A 22,546-nucleotide genomic window follows, 5' to 3' on the forward strand; every position below is an offset into this window, starting at 1 on the left:
CATAGCGATCCGTTCAAATAACAATTTGGGGTCCTGTGTTCCACCAGCCTCCACTGAGGTGGCAGGCCAAGTCCGTTTGCACCTGTGAACCCCTGCGCCCAGGGGCATTTGGTGCATGGATCAGGTTACTGCATTTTCGCAATCAGTTTGTTCATGCAAATATCTGCACACACAGCTGCAGAGTTTTGCATCGGCATATGGCTGTATTAATGGAGTCAATAGACGAGGTGGTCCTGAGTGTCTTGGGGAATATGCATTAAATAAAGCTGCTTGGCTGTATGGGGCAGGGACTGTCTTTTATTATACGGCTGTACAGCATCTAGCACAACGGGGCCCGACATGACTGAGGCATCTTGGTGCTACTGCAGTGTATATATTAAATAAAATATTTAATTGTACATCAAGAAAAGTAATTTCTCTGTGCTTTTGTTTTGCCTGCAGAATGCAGATTTGGTGTGAAAAGCGTTTGAATTAGTATATGTGCAAATCTATGTTTTAGAGAAATAATGGCTGTAGTTTAAGGTGTTGGGAGATCTCTCCCTTTCCTGCAGTGGCAGCTCAGCAAGGCCCTTTGTTTGCAAGGAGGCCCCAGAGAAGATGTTTGTATGTGAGATTTCCAAAATAGTTCTTTAGTCATTTATAATGGGATGGAAGCTCAGGCACGTTCCTGCCGCAAAGATTTTACAATGTAAAGGTCCAGTACTCCAGGGAGCTGGAGATCTTCAATGCCAATTGTTTTCAATGAGAGCTGAGCGTGCTCAGCACCTCACAAGGATCTCAGAAAGCCACAGCTGTGGTAGGGTGGGTGGAGAAGGGCTCAGCCCATATAACAGACCCTGGAAACATTATCGCTCCCTAAACTCAGAAATAGCCGGAATACCTCTGGAGAGCACTCACTGGAGTAGCAACTGCAACATCCTTAGAAAGGCTTGTGTGTGTGTGTCCCACCATGTCCCTGGCTTTGGTCTGTCAGCTTGTGCAGGAGGCTAGCTACCTCTGCTCGCAGCGCTCTTTGTTTCTCTAGGTGCTCAGTGAGAATGCAGACTTAAACAGCAGCTGTTCCTTGTACAATGTGTACGGGAGGGCTCTTGGTAGATTCTCCCAACCCTGTGAACCTGTGCAGGGCCTGGCCCTACATTAGGCAGAGCACTGAGCAGCAGATTGAGTAGGGCAGGGTCCTGTTTTCCACCTTCAAACCCGTCTCCAGAGTCAAGAGTTATTCTGTATGTTCCGCACAATGCAAGTATTACGGCAAAGGGACCAATGACCAGAGCTGCAGGGATTGTATGTTGCTCTAAAGTTATTGTGAAAAACAGTGAGCAGGCAGCAAGACAAGGCAGGGAAATTCAACCTCGGGGCTATGGTATGGTCTGATATCACTTATTCTTCATGATGATTATTCTCCTGTGGAAGAATCTCCTCATCAGTAGGGTAGGATTTTCTCTGCCAGTTCCTTCATTTGGTGCTTTATTCCCTCCCTCATTTTAGCACATGGAAGATGAAGTCCTACCAAAAGCTGGCAACAGACGTCCCCCAGCCTACAGAATCCTATGCTGAAGAAGAGAGCATTGATGGGAAGCCGCGCTACCTTCGGAAGTTGTCCACTTGGTGGTTGGGTGTTGGCCTGCTGATGATGGTAGCTGGCCTGCTGAGTGGAGTCACCATGTGGGTGCTCAGACAGGCATCTGGGGGCCACTGTGGACAGACGCCCCTGGAGAAATGCAGCGTTGTTCCTGAGCCTCTCCGCTTTGACTGCTACCCTGAGAGGAATGTGGTGGTGACGAAAGAGCTCTGTGAGAGCAGGGGGTGCTGCTTTATTGAACGTGACCAGCCTTTGGGGAGCAGGAGCGGAGTGCCCTGGTGCTTTTACCCCCCTGACTTCCCCAGCTACACCCTGGAGAGCCTGAACCAGACTGAGCTGGGAATGGTGGGTTTGCTGAGGAGGAAGGTGAAGGCCTATTATCCCAGAGACATTGAGAGGCTGAAGCTGAGTGTGGAGTTTGAAACAGACACTCGGTTACACATCAAGGTGAGCTGCCTTCTCTGGTGTGTGTCCCTTCCCTTCAAGGCCTCCATGCCTAGAAGGGTCCCAGGTAGGGCCTCTCAGTCTGGCTAACTAAATCCCCTGGTCTCTGCAGGCTGACACCAGCCCCTGACCAGCAATAGAACCCATCTCATGTCTTAGTCTAGGGTCAAGCCAGACATGGCAGCCGTACCCCCTGGCACTAGCTGTTGCTGTCTTCTTGCTGAGTTTAGCTTGCTGTCAGGTTGCCCCTCTGAGCCAATTAAACACTCCTTTGCCTCCTGCTTTGCTGCTTTTAAGGCATGTTTTCCCCCTTTTGTAGATCACGGATTCCACAAGCCCTCGATTCGAAGTCCCCCTGGAGGTTCCTCAGGCAATGAAGAGAGCAGAGAATCCCATATACAGCCTGGAGTTCTCCAAGGAGCCTTTTGGCCTGCTGCTGAGGCGCAGAGCCTCTGGCACTGTGCTGTAAGAGTTCCCCCTCCTCTTCTCTCTCTCCATCTTCAGCAGCTGACCCCACCCGTTAGCTCCACCTGTGGGGGCACCACAGAGCTGAGGCTAGGAGGGAGGAAGGAACTGTCTCTCTCCTCTCCTAAGCCCAAGTCCACCACCTGCTTGATTTATTCACCTGGGTTTGGGTGGGAAGAACATGAGCTTTGCTGTGTCAGCATGCCCTCTAGGCTGGGGGAGATAGCTGGTCGCCCTCTTCCTCCTTCCTCAAGAACCGAGGTTTCAGACACCATGGGGATGGGCACTGCATAAGAACCTAGAGAGGAGCACATCACTTCCTGGGCCTGGGTAGAAAGAATGCAGGGTTGACTCTGGGAACTTGGTGAATGTGGTCATGATGGGCTTGGCACGGAGAGGAGAAGAGTCTGTCCTTCTGCATTTACAAAGTGCTTGTTTGCGTAATGTATTAATGACTTAGTGATTGTCCGGTGCCTTCCAAATGTAAAGAATTGTGTAAGTGCTAAGTGGGATTGTTTTTATGCCGCACACCAGATGGCCTGTGGGGTGCAAGTTTGGACTGGGGCCAGATACTCTGGGGAAGAAATCAGTGTAAGGGCTGTAAATCTGGCTCTTTTCTCGCACACGCACACACACTGGATTTGCCAGGGGAAGGGCCAAATGCCGTCCTGGTGTAAGTATGTACAGATCCATTCTGTGACCTGCCCACAGCCTTGAGCATGTGGCCAGTTCTAGCAGGACGGGGCATGTTAGAGAAGAGCTCTTTGCTTTGCTCTCCACCTCAAATGCACCACCCTTTCCTTATTTTACTGTTGCTTAAAACTTTGTGTATTTGCTAAACTGGTCCTCTTCGGAGTAGTTTGCTGGTGGTTAGACAATCAGGAAACCTCACTCCTGTTTTGTTTCTGTAGCTTAGAGAGTTAAATATAATCTCCGAGGAGACTTTCGCTGGCACCTTGACTTGAAACCTAATCTCTGGATCAGACTGAGTCATGCTGACCTTTGGGCCAGGTTGTGTCCTGGCTCTGCATTTGGCTGGGATATGAGAGTTCACTCAAATTGCTGAGCCATGGGATTTGTAACAGAATCTAGGAGTCTGTGCGCCAGGGGTGGATGATACCTAGTTTGTGCAGTAGTTTGAGATCCTGGAGGGAAGGTGCCGTGATTGCTATTAGCAGCAGCAGAGCAGCAGGCTGACATTGTTTTAATGATATTTGTCCTCTCTTGCTCCTGCTCTGTCCCTCACCCTGCTTCTTACCCACTTTTTGTATCTTCTCTCACTCCCCTCCCGCCACGCGTCCAGGTTAAACACAACCGTGGCTCCCTTGATCTTCGCTGACCAGTTTCTCCAGATTTCGACCGTCCTCCCTTCAAAATTCCTCTACGGCCTTGGGGAGCATCGGAGCAGCTTCCTGCACAGCCTGAACTGGACCACCCTGACGCTGTGGGCCCGCGACGTCCCTCCCATGGTACTATGGTCCCCTCGGTGATACGTGCAGGACAAGAGTCTTGCTATTTCAACTCCGCTGTTGCCCGTCAAAGGTTCCCCTCAGTGGAACAGGCCCAACCTGCACAGCTGCCTTACATACAAGAACTGTGTTTGCTTCCTTCCATAGCCCAGCTCAGAACCCGGCATCAGGTTACTTCTGAGCAGACACATGACCCCTCTGTGCTCTGGTGTAGCGAGTCCCCTCCTTTCCTGGTTTGGCAGCCCGTCCTCTCCCCTCTAGAGCAGATAACGCCCCTCTTCTGGGGATGGCTCTGTGCCACTCTGGTGCACAGAGGTTTTACTGCTTCCCAGTTCCCTCGGTAGTTTGATGGGTGAAGTCTGGCTACTGGCAATTCCTTCAGGAAAGCTGGGTGAGTCTCTGAGGAAGACAGAGCTCTGATGAGTGTTTTAGACCCTGAGATGTGGGCAGGCTAAGAATGTTATGGTGTCTGCTAAGTCTTTTAAGATCCAGAGGAAGCCCTCGGAAGCTTCCCCCGTTCCTCTCTGTGGTTAATTTGAAGGGTTACGGGAAGGTCATCCTGGATCAAAGGCAACCAGGTTCAAAGGCGACCTCTCCACTCAGCAGCAGAGGACTCTTGAATCACCTCACCAGCTTAGTCTGGGGTCTGTGTTAATAGAGACTCCCCAGCTGAGCAGAGTTCCTTTTGGTGTGGGACACAGGCCATTAGGAATGGAGCTGAGACACAGCAAACTTGGGTCACATAGGAAGGAAACATCTTTTCCCTTTGGTTTTCTCTCGCCCCGTTTTACGTTTGTATCCTTCACTCCCCTGTAGCTCTGTTTAAAGATGACTGTTTCTCATACATAAATTTATTTAATCTGTTGCCATGGGCTCACATGGCAGCCATTTGTATCTTTGCCGCTTTGAGAGAAGTATGGTCGTTGTGCCTGGCAGCCCTACTTATGTATAATTCCCTTGCTTTATGATGCCTTCTAGAAGGCCCTTTGTAGCTCATCCTGTCCCACTCCATCACTGATCCCTTCTGTTACAGTAGCTTCCGTTTTGTTTTGGTTTTTTTGCTTTTCTCTGCTGAAATACCCCAAGCCCCTTTGGCCTTCAGATGCAAACTCTGCAATGATCCTGGCTGCCCATTGTCCCTTTCTCTCCAGGCTGATCACAACTGTCCTACATATTGGTGACCAGAACTGACATGCCTAGCCAAGGTCTAAATCATGCTGAGCCAAGAGGGTCCAAAAGGCATCTGTCAACTGCTCCCCATGGCTCATAACTCTCCTTCCTAAGACACCTCCCTTGTTATCCATTCTGCCTTCCTTTGGGTGACCCTGACATATTGAAAACAAGTTTCTTATCAGACAACTTCTGTTTTGCAGGAGTCATACAACCTCTATGGAGCTCACCCATTTTACCTGCTGATGGAGGAAGGGGGAGCTGCTCATGGTGTTTTCCTCCTGAATAGCAATGCAATGGGTACGTGTTTTCTTATGCTACATTGGGGTGGAGCAGGCATTCAGGGCCTGATGAGGGAAGCCCCCTGCTTTACCAGCCTGCATGCCCTGACGGTGGCATCTCATAGATATTGGTGCTATTCCTATCATTAGAAAAGGGGCCTGCTGGCTTTGGGAGCTGGAGCTGGCCAGGTTGGGAGGGCTGACCTGAGGTGGCAGTTCAGGAACTTGGGGCAAAGAGGAGCAGTAAAAGAGAAAGAGGTGGTTTCATGGCCCCTTTATTGAGCCAGACATCTGTTTCCTGGCTAAACTTAGGCTCTTTAGCAACTGTCGAGCGGTTTAACCACACAGGCAGCTGCTGAACTGTAGTCTGAAAAGCCAGCTTCTCGCATGCCCCTGGTCCAGCTGTGTTCTCCTCTAATATATCTGCCCTTTAACTATGTGGAGAGTGCGACTTCTGGTGCAGGCAGGGATATAAATCTGCTGGCTGCTTATCTCACAGTGGTACCCTGCTGATGCCAGCTGTGGCTTCCACAGAGAGCTGCTATAAAGCAGCAGCCTGTCCATGCCAGCTGGGACTCCAGAACTGTGAGCATCCGCTCACCGATGGCATATTGGTACCAGCCAGGACTCCAGCAGGGTGAGCTTCCTGATGGTCACACCAGGCCAATGTCAGCAAGGGCACAGACACTGTGAGGTTCTTTACACCAGTGCCCTGTTCATGCCACCTGGGACCCTGATGTTATTGCTCCTCACACCAGTGCCATGTTCGTTCCACCTGTGTATGTTTTATTGCAACAGAACTCCCAAGAATAACTGGGCAGGGAAGTGCTGTGAAAACACACCAGCTGTATCGGAGGTGTGAGAGTTTACACATACAGTGCACCCTTTCCAGCAAAGCCCTCAGTCCGACAGACAGTCACTCTCACATTCAGCTCTTAATTTATCATTCAGTGGTGTGAGCTCTGGAATGGGTTCTACGCTATTGAGACAGAAAGCACTGTTGGGCTTAGTTCTGGAATGGAAATGGTGAGAGCGCCACACCTTTCAGGTCTAGAAAACAGATTTTGTAATAATCCTTTGCACGTCTGTTGCTCCTGAAATACAGTGTTACCAAGTCACGCTGCAGCCTTTAAGCCTTCAGAGCCCCCGGTACAATACGGAGGTGCTATTACTCCCACTTTACAGATGGGGAATTGAGACACAGGGCTATAGACGTATATTTTTGCCTATGGTCACATTTGTCTGTGGAAGAGTCATGATTCGAGTCAGGACTTCTGACCCCATTTCATGCTTTAGCCATTGGACCACTGTTTCATTGTCTGTATTCTGTCACTTTCCAAAGAGGTGGCTCTGCAGCCAGCTCCTGCCTTGACCTGGAGAACCATTGGGGGAGTTCTGGATTTTTACATCTTCTTGGGTCCTGATCCCAACATGGTCATCCAGCAGTACCAGCAGGTGATAGGTAAATATCAATACCCCAGCCATTCCCTGTGCATCTCACCCCCAAGACAGCCCGTTGAATAACCATTCCTTTGTATGCTTAGACATGCCCATCATCTCCATCCACTGCCATTGCTGTCGCATTTACACATTAGCACCTGTCTCACCAGATTCATCGTGATGTTCTCCGCCACCAGGGGTGTTGCCTCTTCCTCATCTCCACCAGAGCCTCCCTCTCATTCAGAATTGCCCTACTCATTACCGCCTCCATCAGGGTTGCCAAGTTCGTCATTGTCTCCATTCCAATTGTGTTGTTCCAGGTTTCCCTGCCATGCCACCATTCTGGGGGCTGGGGTTCCATCTGTGCCGCTGGGGCTATGGGACAAGCAATGAAACCTGGCAGATTGTGAAAGCCATGAGGAATTATCAGATACCACAGGTAAAATAAATATCTGCTGTCCAGGGGAGGCTAGGCAGCTCCGCAGAAGCATTTCAACGCCATGCAATTCTGCATCTCTTCTTTGCAGGATGCTCAGTGGAATGATATTGATTACATGGAAGGGTACCGGGACTTCACCTTTGACCCCATGAAGTTTGACACCCTCCAGCAGTTGGTGGAAGACCTTCACAAGCATGGCCAGTACTACGTCATCATCCTGGTATACTGACTTCTCTGACCTTCTTCCTCAATTATACACTGGGGTTGTTTTCGTTTCTAAAACTTCAGGCAGATGCAGCCAGAGTCTGCATGTGAGATGTTTCAGAATAGCAGCCGTGTTAGTCTGTATCCACAAAAAGAAAAGGAGTACTTGTGGCACCTTAGAAACTAACAAATTTATTTGAGCATAAGCTTTTGTGAGCTACAGCTCACTTCATCGGATGCATTCTGTGTTCACCTTGCAAATACAAACAAGACCAGGAGCTACTCGCTGCTCCATGAGGTGTCAGGCTCCCCACAATAAGAGTTGCTTCTGTCTATTTCAATGATAAACATTTTGGCACAGAGCCTTAGCTGGTGCTGATGCCAACAGAGCTATGCTGATTTACACCAGCTGAGGATCTAGCCCTTTGTTTTTTAGCATATGCCTTACCCTCTGAGCAAGTATGATGCTTGGCTTTGAGCAAGAGCATCAGGTACTTTTGTGACCTTCTTTTTAACACACACACACCCTTATCCCTCTCTTGGCCTCACACAGGCCTCTGCTTGGGAGGAGTGGCTAGGACCCCCGCTGGAATCCATGAGCACGGCCTTTGGAATTTCCCCCTTTTCTGCAGGGGAGCTCTAGCGACAGGTCCAGTGTTATCCCGCTGCCTTCCTGTCTGCTCTGTGTGTAAACCTCCCAATGTCTCAGTCACACAAGGAGAAACTGATGCAGTTATCTGTCAATCAGTCTGATTCATGGGTTCTCAACCTTGGGGTTGTGACCCGGTCATCACCTCCCTGCCCCTCTTATACTGGTAAATGGGAGGCAGGTTCCAGCTAAACCCCAGCTTGATGGAACTGGGGGTCCTGGAATGGAAAAGGTTGAGAACCCCTGGTCTAACAGAGTGATTCCACTAATTGCTGTTCCATTGGCCATATACTCAGCATTGCTGTGAGATGATGCTTCCTGTCCTTGGACTTTTGGGGCCTTCCCCCTCGTTTCCTCCCTCCCTGCCCCGCCAACAACAAAAAAATCTATCTATAACCCAACCCTTGATCCTTGGAGAAGTGACACTTTATACAACATTCTTTCTCACAAGTGGAAATGCTGCAGCAAGTTTCTGTTCCTCTTGGTCAATCTGGCAGTAACATGTGAGCTTTAGTCAACCTTAATATGGTGGGCCAGGGCTCTCAGGATGAGTCATTTGTTCTCTGAGTTACACCGGGGTGTATTGGTGAGGCTTCAGGGACACTGCAGAGAGAGTGTAACCTTCTGTCCATATGTTTCCAGGATCCTGGGATCAGCAGCACTAATCCTCCTGGCTCTTATTGGCCTTACGATGAAGGCTTGAGACGTGGCATATTCATAAATACTACTCAGGGGCAAACGCTGATTGGACAGGTAAGAGGGGGAGCAACTCGGGTGAAATCCTGACCCCACAGAAGTCTATGGGAGTTTTGCCATTGGCTTCAGTGAGACCAAGATTTCACCCCTAGTGTTGTTAAGGGGAAAATAATAAAAATAATGGTCCAGTGACCTTTCCGTCCTGTCTGCTCTGGGCCTGATGCTCTCCTTGTTCTCTTAAGTGTAGTTCCCATTGACATCATGTAAAGAGAGCTGAATAGGCCGTGTGGGGAAAATACTGAGCCGGATTATGATCTCACCCCCATGTGACTCCAGAGTGACCTCTTGGAAATCAGCGGAGTCACATGAACACAAGTGAAGTCAGAATCTGTTGTGTGGCCCTAAACTGTCAGTCTGATTCTCTACATTTCTCCCTATTTCTGGAATGATGAAATATTGCCCCTGGTGAGCAAATCTGTGGAGTTGCTCCATTTATTACCTACAGTCCATTGTGACTTCTCATCCAGCTCATCTCAGGCTTATAAATTGTGGGCTCCTACTGCGTACCTCTCTTTCTCTCTCAAGTACTTTAAGAAAGTTTGAAAAGCACTGGAGAAAAACAGATGATTGTTAAGCTAAAAATTATGGGCCTGATTCCCTGGGGGTGTAAAGTGCTGTGAAATCCAGACTCTTCACTCACTCAGAGTATGGTGGTACTTTACACCTGGTTTGTGCTTGCTCTGCACATGTGTAAACAATTACACAGGGTGCAAGGCAGGGAAGAATCAAGCCCCATATTTAAAAAACCATTGGTCCCATTGTTACTACTGGCACCTTAGAATATTCAAGCTGAACTTGAAAAATCAAATGGGCTTTTCAGCAGCAAAGCTGCCCGTTCACCATCTGCATTTTAAATTACACCTTCTCCACATGGGAGAAGGTGGAATTTCAAAAGTGGACCAGGCTAAGTCTCAAGCTCCAGCCACCAGTGGCAGATAGGAAGGTCAGTGGTGCATTAACAGGTGGAGGGTGGCTGGACTGCCATCTTTGCAGGTGTACAATAGGCTGTGATTCCCTGAACGCGCTATGTTCCTTGGTGCAGCTGGCCGATGAGAGGTTCACAGAAAGTGTTATTTGCTGGCCTTTCCATAGGTGTGGCCTGGCTTCACTGCTTTCCCTGACTTCTCCAACCCGGACACTTACCAGTGGTGGCTGGAGAATCTGAACCGTTTCCATGCTCGTGTCCCCTTTGATGGGCTTTGGATCGTAAGTTCCTCCTTACCTCTGTTGGGTCTGAGCTACAAAGGTAGGGGCTCTCCAAGCTACTTCCCCATGCTCCCACCACTTATCCCTGAAGCATTTGTACCTCTCTGAGCTCCTGTTTTTCCAGTTTCCTTGTCCTTGACAAGCTCTGTGTCCCTGAAGGCACGTATACACTGGGAGGCACATGTAGTGCGTGTCCAGTGTACGCTTTCACTGCGCTGGATAAAAGGGCGCCAGGCTGCACATTGTTCCAGGTACTGAACATGCTGGAGTTTTAACAGGTCGGGACCAACGATGCAGTTGGCTTCCCAAGTCCAGGGGTGGATTAGGACTCCAGCTCTGAATGGCTCAAGAAGCAAGGACAGCCGTGGAGAGGTCCCATTGGGTCCTTGTTGCTTTGGCCACATGGCTGGTCCCGTAGGGGTGTAGGTGAGCAGCGTCTGGTCTCTGAGAAGAGGTCAGCTCCCAGTTGATAATCACCAAAACCCTATGAATGAAATTTCAACTTGACTTTCTCTGTCTAGGACATGAATGAACCATCCAACTTCAAGGACGGGTCGGTGGATGGCTGTTCCCCAGGGAAACTCGATAACCCTCCCTACATGCCCGGTAAGAAGGGAAATAAAAGACAGGCTGTGCTGGTGCAAGCAGGTGTAACTTCCGTTGGTGTCACTGGGAGCTGGGCCTACCTACACCATGGCTTCATGTGACCCATAGGTTTTAGCCTCTGTATATGTGTGCAGGTGTGTAAGTGTATATATATGTGTGTGCTGTCTGTTCTCTGACATGCCTGTAGCACGGCATTCCCAGCACTCGGGGTTGTGCACATGGGCTCAGGTTTCAAACACAGGTACCTAACCGTGTATTCAGACACCTGCATGACCAGTTTTAGCCCTGAAGTGTTGACTAAGGAACCTAACCATTGATATGCCCGCACAGGGGAACAGCTGGCGTACGAACCGTTACCAGCTCTGCCGGCTTTATGCTGCTGCGGGGTTCCTGACTGGCTGCTGCTGGCCAGCACCTAGCCCCTTGGTGCCGTACGAGCAGCCTGGAGAGCTGGCCCAGAGGCTACTGAATAGTGTGTGAGGCGCAGGTACCTGTGTCTGGGTGCAGGTGTTTGCTGGCTGCCGTGCTGCACAGTGCTTCTTCTCACAGCCTCTCTCCCTCCCCATTAGCTGTGCTGGGCAACTCCCTCTCTGCAAAGACCGTGTGCGCCTCAGCGAAGCAGAGCGCCTCCGTGCACTACAACCTCCACAACCTCTACGGGCTGATGGAAGCCAAAGCCACAGCTAGGTAATGGCCAGCGCGTGTGTCGGCCCGTCAACCCCACTGAGCAGGGTCAAGCCCTGCGTCAATGAACGGCTCCACAGAACTGTGTCTGAGACACCAGCGTGAGGCATCCCGCCCACAGGAGGCTGGTCTGTTCCCAACGCACTGGCTCCAGGCTGGGGTTTGAGCCCCTGAGCTGGGGGTGAAATGCTCCGGCCCCCCACACTGCATTCACAGCCCAGGGGCGGGAGTTTAACAGAGTCCGAAGCCCCAGGGGCTGGTGAAGGGGAGAGTACCCCCACCTCTCCGGTTCATGGAGTTTGGGGCTACACAAGGGAAGTCCTGGCACTGCCCTAAACCTGTGTCCTCCTCATGGTTTTCATGCAGCTCCCATTGGTGAGGCTGGGGCGGCTGGTTCCTCCCGGCGGCTTCCTCGCCTTGCCAGGCTGGGTCTCAGAGCCGCACTGGGTGTGGAGCAGGGGCTGGTTGCTGCCCTGAGTCACTGCACTGGCTGTGCCCTTGGTTTTGAGTCTCGCAGTTGCCCCCGCCTGTTCCCGGTGCCCAAGTCTCCACCTTGTCTTTCAGCGCCTTGATCCAGATCCGAGGGAAGCGCCCACTTGTGATTTCTCGCTCCACCTTCCCCAGCCAGGGCAGGTACTCTGGACACTGGCTCGGTGACAACAGGAGCAAATGGAAGGACATGTACTGGTCAGTCCCAGGTGAGTGGCTCTCCTGGCAACAGGCAGGCCTCTCAGACACCAGCCTTCACCCGCTGGGGACAGAATCACCCCCAGAGACTGGCCTGCGTCTTCCCTGGTCGTGATGGCTCCTCCCTTCCCACGTGCTGGGCAGCGGCTCCTCCATTAAACAGCCATGGGGAATTGCACCTTATCGCTGGCCTGTAATTGAGATGGGGCCTTTCGCTGTTACCTTCTGGGAGGGCAGCCGGGGGTCTGGAGTCTGCTCCCAGCTCCAGGACTGAAGCGATGGGAGCTGGCTGCCAGCTTGCAGGCATCGTGGCAGCTGTTTGGTCCTGCGGTGGGTGAGAGGTAACCCCTCCCAGGCATGTTCCCAGCCGTGTACGTGTCGCAGTCTGTAGAAGGGAGCAGCACAGGGCATCGGTCTGAGTGTTGTCCCGAGGAGGATCGGGGAGATCCTCTCCAGATGTCCCTGGCTGCTTCTGGACTCCATGCCTCTGTGTTTGCAGGGGTGCTGAGCTTCAATCTCTTTGGGATCCCGCTGGTTGGGGCGGACATCTGTGGGTTCTCCGGCACCACCTCGGAGGAGCTATGCACCCGCTGGATGCAGCTCGGAGCCTTCTACCCCTTCGCCCGAAACCACAACACCCAGAATGAAAAGGTAACCGGGAGGTTCCCTCCCAAGGGACCGCAGCACCCATGGGGGCTCCAGGGCTGATGCCATCCTCGGAGGGCTGCATTCGAATGGGGGAAGGGCCCAGAGCAGTAGGGAGAGGACGCTGCTAGTTGGGGACAGGGGGATGGTTGCCGCTGGGAGCGGTCAAGGGGTGTTGGTCGTCCGTTCTCTGCAGCTCCCTGGGACAGACTCCTGGTAGAGCCCGTTTGTCCGTCTGTCCTGCCTTTTGACACTCTGGTTGTCTGGCCTGCCCAGGCCCAGGATCCGGTGGCGTTCGGCTCAGTGGCGCGGACGGCCATGAAGGAGGTGCTGCTGACGCGCTACGCCCTGCTGCCCTTCCTCTACACGCTCTTCCACCGGGCACACCTGCAGGGCCACACCGTCGCTCGACCCTTGTTCTTCGAGTAAGAAACTCCTCTGACCGCTCTGGATGGTTTCCTGCCCCACGGGCAACCCACAGCGGGGCATGGCCCCCTGACCCCTGGTGGGCATGCCTGCCTCCCTCCCTTTCCCCAGGTGAACACAGCCCCCCTCCCTTCCCCTGGCAGGCACCCTCTGAACCATGGGGCCCCTCCACTCCTTTCTGTGGGCGGGCCTGGCCCCAGCCCTTCTTACCCACAGACAGGATCCGTGAAAGCTGATGCCATGGATCTACAAGCAGGCATGAAATCACAGACTGTGGTGCCGCTAATACAGGCAGTTGCTACCCCCTGTTGGTGCTGAGGTTTGGGGGCACTGGCCCAGTTCAGGCTGCAGGGCCCAGAGGTCAGTGGCATCAGCAGGTCAGCTCCGAGGCGCCCTCTTCCCGCTGTAGGTTTCCGCAGGACGTGATCACGTACTCAATTGACAAGCAGTTTCTGTGGGGGCGGAGCCTGTTGGTGACACCTGTGCTGGAGCCCGGAGTGGACTCTGTGATTGGCTACTTCCCCAGAGGGGTGTGGTACGATTACTACACGGTAAGGAGCAGTGCATGCTGGGAGGCAGGACAAGGTGGATTTGTGCATTTCCCTACCCAAGGGCTATGGAGACCCTGGCTGCAAAGGGCCCCTCACCTGACAGAGCCCTGCAGCCTGTGAAAGCAACCGGGGTGCCGACTGCATCAGAAATCAGAGCAAGCGTGGGTCCCTGTGCCAGAGGGGATGGGGAGGGAGCGGGGCAGGAGTGGCCAGTGCACCTCTGACCTGCCCTGCCTGTCGATCTGCTCTTCCCTGGGATGGGAGCTCACAATAGCCTCCTGTCCTGTCCCCTGGGCTTGGTCTTGAGGAGAGCAGGAATCGGAGGGTCGGAGAAGGTCCGTCCCAGACAGTCACCTGCAGACCAGCCGGTGGGCACCACTGCCACCATCAGAGACTGCAGGAAAGGGTTATGGCCACTGCCTCGTTTCTGAGCATGTCCTCCTGCCCTGTGTGTGTCTGTGTTCCCGCCTGTGTGATCCCTCTGCCCTGTGCGTCTCTGCGCTCCTGCCTCTGCGTTCCTGCCTCTGTGCTCCCTGTGCCCCATGCACGTCTGTGCTCCTGCCTCTGCGTTCCTGCCTCTGCGCTCCCTGTGCCCCATGCACGTCTGTGCTCCTGCCACTGCTCTCCTGCCTCTGCGCTCCCTGTGCCCCATGCACGTCTGTGCTCCTGCCTCTGCTCTCCTCCCGCCCCGTGCACCTCTGCGCTCCTGCCTCTGCACTCCCTATGCCCCATGCACGTCTGTGCTCCTGCCTCTGCACTCCCTATGCCCCATGCACGTCTGTGCTCCTGCCTCTGCTCTCCTCCCGCCCCGTGCGCCTCTGCGCTCCTGCCTCTGCACTCCCTATGCCCCATGCACGTCTGCTCTCCTGCCTCTGCGTTCCCTGTGCCCCATGCACGTCTGTGCTCCTGCCTCTGCTCTCCTCCCGCCCCGTGCGCCTCTGCGTTCCTGCCTCTGCTCTCCTCCCGCCCCGTGTGCCACTGCGTTCCTGCCTCTGCGCTCCCTGTGCCCCATGCACGTCTGTGCTCCTGCCTCTGCTCTCCTCCCGCCCCGTGTGCCTCTGCGCTCCCTATGCCCCATGCATGTCTGCTCTCCTGCCTCTGCGCTCCCTATGCCCCATGCACGTCTGCTCTCCTGCCTCTGCGCTCCCTGTGCCCCATGCACGTCTGTGCTCCTGCCTCTGCTCTCCTCCCGCCCCGTGCGCCTCTGCGTTCCTGCCTCTGCTCTCCTCCCGCCCCGTGTGCCACTGCGTTCCTGCCTCTGCGCTCCCTGTGCCCCATGCACGTCTGTGCTCCTGCCTCTGCGTTCCTGCCTCTGCGCTCCCTGTGCCCCATGCACGTCTGCATTCCTGCCTCTGTGCTCCCTGTGCCCCATGCACGTCTGTGCTCCTGCCACTGCTCTCCTGCCTCTGCGCTCCCTGTGCCCCATGCACGTCTGTGCTCCTGCCTCTGCTCTCCTCCCGCCCCGTGCACCTCTGCGCTCCTGCCTCTGCACTCCCTATGCCCCATGCACGTCTGTGCTCCTGCCTCTGCTCTCCTCCCGCCCCGTGCGCCTCTGCGCTCCTGCCTCTGCACTCCCTATGCCCCATGCACGTCTGCTCTCCTGCCTCTGCGTTCCCTGTGCCCCATGCACGTCTGTGCTCCTGCCTCTGCTCTCCTCCCGCCCCGTGCGCCTCTGCGTTCCTGCCTCTGCTCTCCTCCCGCCCCGTGTGCCACTGCGTTCCTGCCTCTGCACTCCCTATGCCCCATGCACGTCTGCTCTCCTGCCTCTGCGCTCCCTGTGCCCCGTGCACCTCTGCGTTCCTGCCTCTGCTCTCCTCCCGCCCCGTGCACCTCTGCGTTCCTGCCTCTGCTCTCCTCCCGCCCCGTGTGCCACTGCGTTCCTGCCTCTGCGCTCCCTGTGCCCCATGCACGTCTGTGCTCCTGCCTCTGCTCTCCTCCCGCCCCGTGTGCCTCTGCGCTCCCTATGCCCCATGCATGTCTGCTCTCCTGCCCCTGCGCTCCCTGTGCCCCATGCACATCTGTGCTCCTGCCTCTGCTCTCCTCCCGCCCCGTGCGCCTCTGCACCCTTGCTTCCACGCTTCCACCTCTGCGCTCCCCCAGCCCTGTATGTGTATGAGCCCCGGGCTGGTGCCCATGGTCTGCACGCCCCCTGCTCTGCATGCCCATGTCTGTGCTCCCCTGGATTGGTGCCCATGCCCTGTGCTCCCCGTGCCCTGTGTGTGGTGGGTGTGAGATGCGCCAGTGCCCATGGCCTGTGCAGTGTATGAGGCCCAGGGCCAGTGCCCGTGGCCTGCTCTCCCCCTGCACCCTATGTGTGGTGGATATGGGCCTGGCTGGTCCTTGTGGCCTCGGGGAGGGGGTGGTCTCCAGACCTGTGGACAGACAGCCACTCCCTCTTGCCCACCCTGCTGCCTACACCCCATGTATCTGTCACTGCCTCTGCAGGGCTCCTCTGTGAACAGCAGTGGGGAGAGCCTGAAGATGGCTGCTCCGCTGGACCACATCAACCTGCACATCTGGGAGGGCGCCATTCTCCCCACCCAGGTGAGGCTGCTCCCCCTGCTGCATCTGGAGCACCACCCCAGGGCACAGGAATAACCCTCGTCCCACACTCCAGATCCCTGCATCTGGCTGTCTGCTGCCCGGCTCCAGGGCATGTCAGGAGAGTCGCTCGCCCTGCCCAGGACGCGCGGGACTGTCTGCAGCACCGGGAGGCTGCCCTGACAGGGCTGGTCTCCGTGCTGCAGCCGAGAACGTGACGCTCCTCAGGGGTCAGGGTCAGGAGCTTTCCTGAGATGCCTACCTTGGCACAAACTGGTGGGAGGGCGGGGGCAGGATCTGTGCTGTCTGGGCCATTATCTCCACTCTGTGGCGTATTCACTGCCATGGCCTGCCCCGTGCCCGGTCCTCTACACTTGGAGAGCTAGGGGGGCCCCTCAGTGGAGTGCCTGGTCTCAGCAGTTGCTCTCTTGAACCCCAGAAACCTGGGAGCACCACCTGGGTGAGCAGCGGGAACTCCCTGCGCCTGATCGCAGCCCTGTCCCAGAATGCCAGTGCCTGGGGGGACCTCTTCTGGGATGACGGCGAGAGCCTGGACACCTTCGAGAGGGGTGACTACTCCTACCTGGTGTTCAACGTCACGCAGGTAGGGGACCCCAGCTCGGGGGTGGAATGCGCTATCTTCCCCCCCCCCGCCACTTTCCAGAGCCACAGGCCTGCTCTGGCCCCAGGCACTGGAGCCACCTGGCCCATTGTGGGGGTGCAGATGGTACAGCATCCTCCTGCCTGAATGGGGCTGTGGCCTCTGGACCTGGCCAGCTGGGGGAGCTGGGATTGGGGCCTGTGACCGCTGCCATCTGGTGGAGAGCGCTGGGCTCAGTGTGTTTGTCTCAGTGCCCGAGGGGCTGGGGGGCAGAGCAGCCTGAATTGCACACGTGGGCAGTGGGGAGGGGAGGTGACTGTGTGATAGCCAGGGCGTGGCCAACAGGAGCAGTGGAGGGCTGGGGCTGTCCTCAGGTGTGGGTGCAGGTGCTGTAGCTGAGGCTACCGCAGCCCACTTAGTCTGGACGACAGCAGGCCCCACCTCTCGGCATTTCGCCTAGAACATCTTCACCTCCACTGTCCTTCACGCCAATGTGGAAGCCACCTACATCACTGTGGATGTGCTGAGTGTCTATGGGGTCCGGGACAAGCCCAGCAGGGTCACCGTCAACGGCAAAGAGAATCCCTTCTCCTACCTGGAGAACCAGGTAACTCAGCCCCCGCCAGCGCCTGGTATGTCCCTCCCCTGCCCAGCGACACCCGCCTCCTTCTCCTGTCAGCGCCCCACGTGCGCTCCCCCGCCCAGCAATGACCGGCTCCTTCCCCCGTCAGCACCCGGCTCCTTCCCCATCAGCCCCCCACGTGCCCTCCCCCACCCAGGGATGACGGGCTCCTTCCTCAAGCCACACACTCTGCTCTGGCTCTGACAGGGTCACGTTTCTGTCCTGCGGTCCTGACGTGCAGAAGGGCAGGCACTCCAGCTTCCTCCTCTGTTGCCCATTGGCAGCTGGCCTCGCCCCACTGGCCCTGCCCTCCGAGACCCCGGCCTGGGAGTTACCCAGAGCACCTGGTGAGGCTCCCTGCTCTGGACTGGGCTTGTGCGCCGAGTGGGGAAACTGGGAGAGGGGAAGGGCTGTTAGGGGTTAGAGCAGGGCAGTGGGAGTCAGTGCTGGTTCCATTCCCAGCGCTGCCGGGCTCGCTGTGCCTCGTGCCCCAGGGGGCTAGTTGCATGGGCCCCTCTCCAGCGGAGCTGTGAGCTCAGCTCGTTGTTTGCACAGCACTTGGAGGTGCTCTCTGAGTGGGCAGGTGCAGATGCTGAAGGTTGTTCTAGCCCATTGCCCTGCTTTGCCCCTTAGCACCCGTCTGCTCTGGCCCCCCCAGCCCCAAACCATCAGCTGTTACGTCACAGGGCAGCGTGGCGCGTGCTCCAGCTGTGATGGGGGTGGGGGTGCGCCCAGCCCAGCGCTGGGTGCTGCATGGGGCCCCCATGTCCCACTTTGAGCTTGAGTTTCTCCGTGTACTGCAGGTTCTCACAGTGAGCGACCTCAACCTCAACCTCAGCCAGGGATTCTCCATCCGCTGGCTGTGACTGCCGCACGCGCCTGGAGCTGGGCTCTGGAGGTTTCTCCGTCCGTCCATGTGTGTCTGTGCGGGGGTGGGGATAGGGAGGTGTTTCTGGGCATCCATGTGCACGCCAAGGCCCTGGCTGTGGGGTGCCGCTCTGTGCCACTGCTGGCTGGCTCCGGGTCCCAGTTCAGGGCTGCCTCCTGCCCACATCGGTTTGGACACAGACTGGATTCCACAGCTGCTTTGTGCCCGAGCTCAGCCTGCCTTTCCTGGCTCTCCCTGTCCCCAGGGGACTGCTCCTGCAGGGCAGCGAGAGCCAAAACTCTGCCCTGCTGATGCCCCCGAGCTCCGCCGAAGATGCTCTCTGCCTTGGCCCTTGACGCAGGGTTTGTGTTTAAAGACTCGGCTGTCCCATGCCCAGGACTGTGGCTCTGGGGCCTGGTGAGAGGCTCTGGTCAGCCGTTCTGTTCGCCTGTCTCCTGACACCAGCAGCACAGCGACGTCTCCTGTGAGCCGGCTTTCACAACCTGCTGGCACGGTGCATCCCAGAGGGCATCAGCGTGCTGGGGCGGGGGGTGGGCTATACTGCCCATCCGGCAGGCCATGTCAGCGCTGGCCTTCCTCCAGCCAGATGTCCCTGCATTACAGACAGCACTGCAGCACCCGCGGGGGGAGGGAGGGAAGCACTGCGTACACAGGGCCTCCATGGCGGCCCACCAGACTCCCATGGCACTGCGGGAGCAGCCTCAGCGCTAGCAACAGTGGTGGGATTTTCAGAAGGAAGCTGAGAGCCGCCCCAAGCCGGGTCTGGCTGTGACACGGGTGGCGGTGCGGGGAGAAGTTAGGGAAAGGCCCCTGAACGCTCCTGGTGCCGCTCTGTCCGGGATGAATAAAGGCAAGTAGAGGTGGCTGCTGTCTGGCTGTTGTTTCTGGGGCAGGGTGAGTCTGTCCTGGCATTCACTGCACACCCTACCTGTCTGTAGTGCCCCATGTGAGCCCGGCTGTGTCCATCCCATGAGCGTGACTTCCCCCCTGCCCCCTTTGGTGTGTCCCCACTGCCTGTTGTGTGTTGTCATGACGCAGACGGTGCATCCCCTGGGGCAGGGCTGTCTCTAGTGCAGGTCTGGCTGGTGCCAGCACAATGGGGCCCTGATCCTTGATGGGGGGTCTTGGTACAACCTTGATTCCAATAATAATGAAGCCGCCCTGGTCTGAGGCTGCATGTAACAGACTCTGCCCTGTGCAATATGTGCCAAGATCAGAGCAGGGGAAATGACGGGAGAAGCCCGGATTGTGCAGATTCATTCAGCAGTACTGTGCAATGCACCCTGCCAGCCCCAGTGCAGCAGGGAAAGGCTGGTCCGAGGCCAGGCTGTGGGTTCACTTCCCTGCTGTCACACGGTCCCTGAGTGATCCTGGGTAAGTCATTTAGGGTACGTCTGCAGCTGAGAGGCGTGATTCCTCCTGGGGGTAGATGTCCCCGTGAGAGCGCTGCTCGTGCCAGCCCCCAGGGCCCGGGCAGCTTGGTTAGCCACCTGAGTACGTTCCCTAGGATCTTGGAGGGGATTGTAGTCGGGGGGCGAGCCCAAGCCCCCGCCCCTGTCACCCTGCTATGTTTAGCATGCTGGCACCTGGAGGTCTGCCAGAGCTGGGAATTACACCCCAGCCCCCCTCCCACCGCCCACAGCTGAGCCCCTCTGTACACTGGGGCCCCCCGCGCTGTCCTGCAGCCACTATGACAGGAGGTGGGCGGTGGCTCCGGTCACAATGCGGCCGGTGCTGGGCCATGCATGGGCTCCCTGGCCGCGGCCGCTGTCCTGCCCAGTCTCAGGTGGGTGCCCAGGGAGGTTCCCCCCGTCCAGGTCCTGGGGGCTTGGCGCGGCCCAGCCGCCAGGGGCCGTGCAGCGAGAGGGGCGGTGCCTCCCGTTGCCCACCAGGTGGCGCTGCGGAGCTGGCGGGTGGGTGCGGTTCCCCCGCTGCCCTGGGCTGGCGGCGAGGCGGGGTGTAGGTCACGGCTCGGGCCACCAGGGGGCGTCACCTACGGGCAGCCCTCGTGTGTGACGGGTGCGGGGACGGTGAGTGGCTGCGGAGGCAGTTCCCGCGGCGGGACGCTCGGTGGCGACGCGCGGGGACGGTTCCCCCGTCACGCCGCCAGGTGGCGCCCAGCCCCTCCAGAGCCAGCGAGTCGTCGGACAGGGGCAGTCTCAGTTTTGGTTCCGGGTCAAGCACAGGGCGACAGTAGCCGTTTCCGGTTCCGGTGTAAACGGGCTCGGCTTTGAGCGGTAGGTGGGTGCAACCCAGGTCCCCTCCCCCCCCTCCTGGGAGCAGCGTGGGGCTGGGGGCGGGGTCGGTAAATACCGGGGTTAGGTGGGGGGATGAATGGCGAGGGGAGGGGCTGGGATGGAGGGGGCTACTGGGGGGCTGGGTGAGTAGCGGGGGGAGGGGCCGGGGTTACCGGGGGGGAGGGGCTGGGTGAGTAGTGGAGGGAGGGGCCGGGGTTATGGGGGGGGGCTGGGTGAGTAGCGGGGGGAGGGGCCGGGGTTGCCGGGGGGGGGAGGGGCTGGGGGAAAGGCCGGGGTTACTGGGGGAGTAGCGGGGGGAGGGGCCGGGGTTGGGGGAGGCAGTTGTATCAGCCATAGCCTCGCCCTCCGCCCATCCCCTGTCTCCACTCCCAAACCCTGCAGGTGACGCTGCGGCGCGGAGGCCCCGGCGGCATGAATCGCCCGAAGCCGGCCACGGTTCGCCGTCCCAGCGCGGTGCCCAAGCCCTCGGGTGAGTCCCAGTCTCTATCAGCGGAGGGGTCGGCCAGGCCTTGCTCCTGGAGGAGCCGCGGGGTCCTAGCGTGGTGGGTCCCATCAGGGCAGCCTGGGTTGAGCCGGGCCACTGGCCACTAGCTTAGGAGGGAGAAGGGGAGGCTCTTATAGTACCTCGAGCCCAGCTAGGTGGCTCAGTGGGGCTGTTGATGCCTAAACCCCAGGCCTCCCAGTAGGGCTGGCAGCTGCTTGTGAGCCCTGCCCCTGGTACCAGCCTCCAGTGAAATCTGCCGTGGCTTTGTCTCTGCATTGCTTTGTCCTGAGGCATGGGGTGCCCAGGGCACTGGGTGGGTTTGTGGCTCAAGGGAGGGGATGGGGACTTCTGACTTTGTGCCCTCATCTCTGTTTTCCTTTCGTAGCTCATCCTCCACCAGGAGATTTTATCGCCTTGGGGTCGAAAGGCCAGGCCAATGACTCTAAAGCTGCTGTCACACTGCTTAAGCCAGCCCCAGCTGGATTGCCTTCTGAGCGTAAACGGGAGGGGTCCGCTGCTTTATCTAGTGCATCCAGCCTGACGGGATTGACCAAACGCCCCAAACTCTGCTCCACGCCTCCCCTGAGTGCCCTAGGACGTCTGGCAGAGGCTGCAGTGGCTGAGAAACGGGCCATTTCACCCTCAATAAAGGAACCGTCTGTGATTCCAATTGAAGGTAAAGCAACATTCTGGTTTCTGCTCAGGAGTTGTGTGGTTGTGAGAGAGGGGGTATAGTCACGTCCTGCTCTTCTACTCAGCACTTGAGCTGAGGAGCCTTTTCTCTGGGGTCTGTATGCTGGTGCTTGGGGAATTCCATGTGCTTCCCCAGTGATGCCACTGTTGGCATAAGGCTCATGGGGAGTGTAACACTAACATCCTCCTGTGTTCAGTGCAAAGCAGGCACACTTTCTCTGCAGGCTTCCCGCCCTGACATTGTAGTGCCGGGCGAGATTCCCTCTCCTGAACTCTCTCTCATCCTTCCCCCATCTGGGCATAGTGTTTTGCTTTGGGCCCTGCTTCTTTCCCCTTTCTCTTTTTATACCTTCTGCTCCATCTAGTTTTTCATTTCAGGTGGATGTCCAATACCAGCATCTGAAAGGTCTCTCCTTGGGAAGTCATTGACCCCATGTTATAGCTCTTTGTTTTGTAACTAATGTGTTGGGGGGGCAACTGTGCACTTTAATGAAAGCTCTGGGGGCCTGTATGTTGCATGTCTTTTTGCAGAAGGTCTTTCTGCTCCCTGGTGTTCGATACAATAATGGGGTTAAATTCTAGCAGAAAGAGAGACGAAGCGAGAGAGATCAAGGAATACAAGCAAAAGGGAACAGGAGTCTTCAGCAGAGCTTGCAGGGGTGGAAAAAAGCGACCAGGGCACAATTCCACTCTGTTCAAGTCTCCCAGGACATGTCTTTGCTGCATGGGGATCAGTATTGACAGCTGTTTGTCT

General features: G+C 56.5%; 2 protein-coding genes across 11 annotated transcripts in view; both read left to right on the forward strand.

The window, feature by feature from the left end:
* The window catches only part of LOC102934350 (lysosomal alpha-glucosidase), a 29,267-nt gene extending 10,047 nt beyond the window's left edge, over positions 1-19,220 (forward strand). For all 5 annotated transcript variants that reach the window (XM_027827716.3, XM_043524350.1, XM_037910021.2 and 2 more), the window contains exons 2-20: positions 1,489-2,029; positions 2,346-2,491; positions 3,795-3,960; positions 5,334-5,430; positions 6,754-6,873; positions 7,172-7,290; positions 7,379-7,510; positions 8,786-8,896; positions 9,992-10,105; positions 10,627-10,711; positions 11,281-11,398; positions 11,960-12,093; positions 12,582-12,733; positions 13,004-13,152; positions 13,563-13,704; positions 16,150-16,248; positions 16,685-16,849; positions 17,307-17,453; positions 18,272-19,220. In XM_027827716.3, coding sequence (XP_027683517.2) covers positions 1,499-2,029; positions 2,346-2,491; positions 3,795-3,960; positions 5,334-5,430; positions 6,754-6,873; positions 7,172-7,290; positions 7,379-7,510; positions 8,786-8,896; positions 9,992-10,105; positions 10,627-10,711; positions 11,281-11,398; positions 11,960-12,093; positions 12,582-12,733; positions 13,004-13,152; positions 13,563-13,704; positions 16,150-16,248; positions 16,685-16,849; positions 17,307-17,453; positions 18,272-18,334 — 2,790 coding nt within the window. In that variant the 5' untranslated portion in view covers positions 1,489-1,498 and the 3' untranslated portion in view covers positions 18,335-19,220. The remainder of the gene's footprint in view (positions 1-1,488; positions 2,030-2,345; positions 2,492-3,794; positions 3,961-5,333; positions 5,431-6,753; positions 6,874-7,171; positions 7,291-7,378; positions 7,511-8,785; positions 8,897-9,991; positions 10,106-10,626; positions 10,712-11,280; positions 11,399-11,959; positions 12,094-12,581; positions 12,734-13,003; positions 13,153-13,562; positions 13,705-16,149; positions 16,249-16,684; positions 16,850-17,306; positions 17,454-18,271) is intronic.
* A 1,314-nt stretch (positions 19,221-20,534) lies between these two features.
* Positions 20,535-22,546, forward strand: part of INTS1 (integrator complex subunit 1) — a 34,981-nt gene continuing 32,969 nt past the window's right edge. For 2 of the 6 annotated variants that reach the window (XM_037910358.2, XM_037910359.2), the window contains exons 1-3: positions 20,554-20,598; positions 20,988-21,084; positions 21,485-21,775. In XM_037910358.2, coding sequence (XP_037766286.1) covers positions 21,027-21,084; positions 21,485-21,775 — 349 coding nt within the window. In that variant the 5' untranslated portion in view covers positions 20,554-20,598; positions 20,988-21,026. Of the gene's footprint in view, positions 20,658-20,985; positions 21,085-21,484; positions 21,776-22,546 lie in introns of all 6 variants that reach the window. The other 4 variants (XM_043524348.1, XM_043524349.1, XR_005227007.2 and 1 more) reach the window with 4 other exon arrangements.

This window comes from Chelonia mydas, chromosome 10, assembly GCF_015237465.2.
Source record: "Chelonia mydas isolate rCheMyd1 chromosome 10, rCheMyd1.pri.v2, whole genome shotgun sequence".
NCBI lineage: Eukaryota > Metazoa > Chordata > Testudines > Cheloniidae > Chelonia > Chelonia mydas.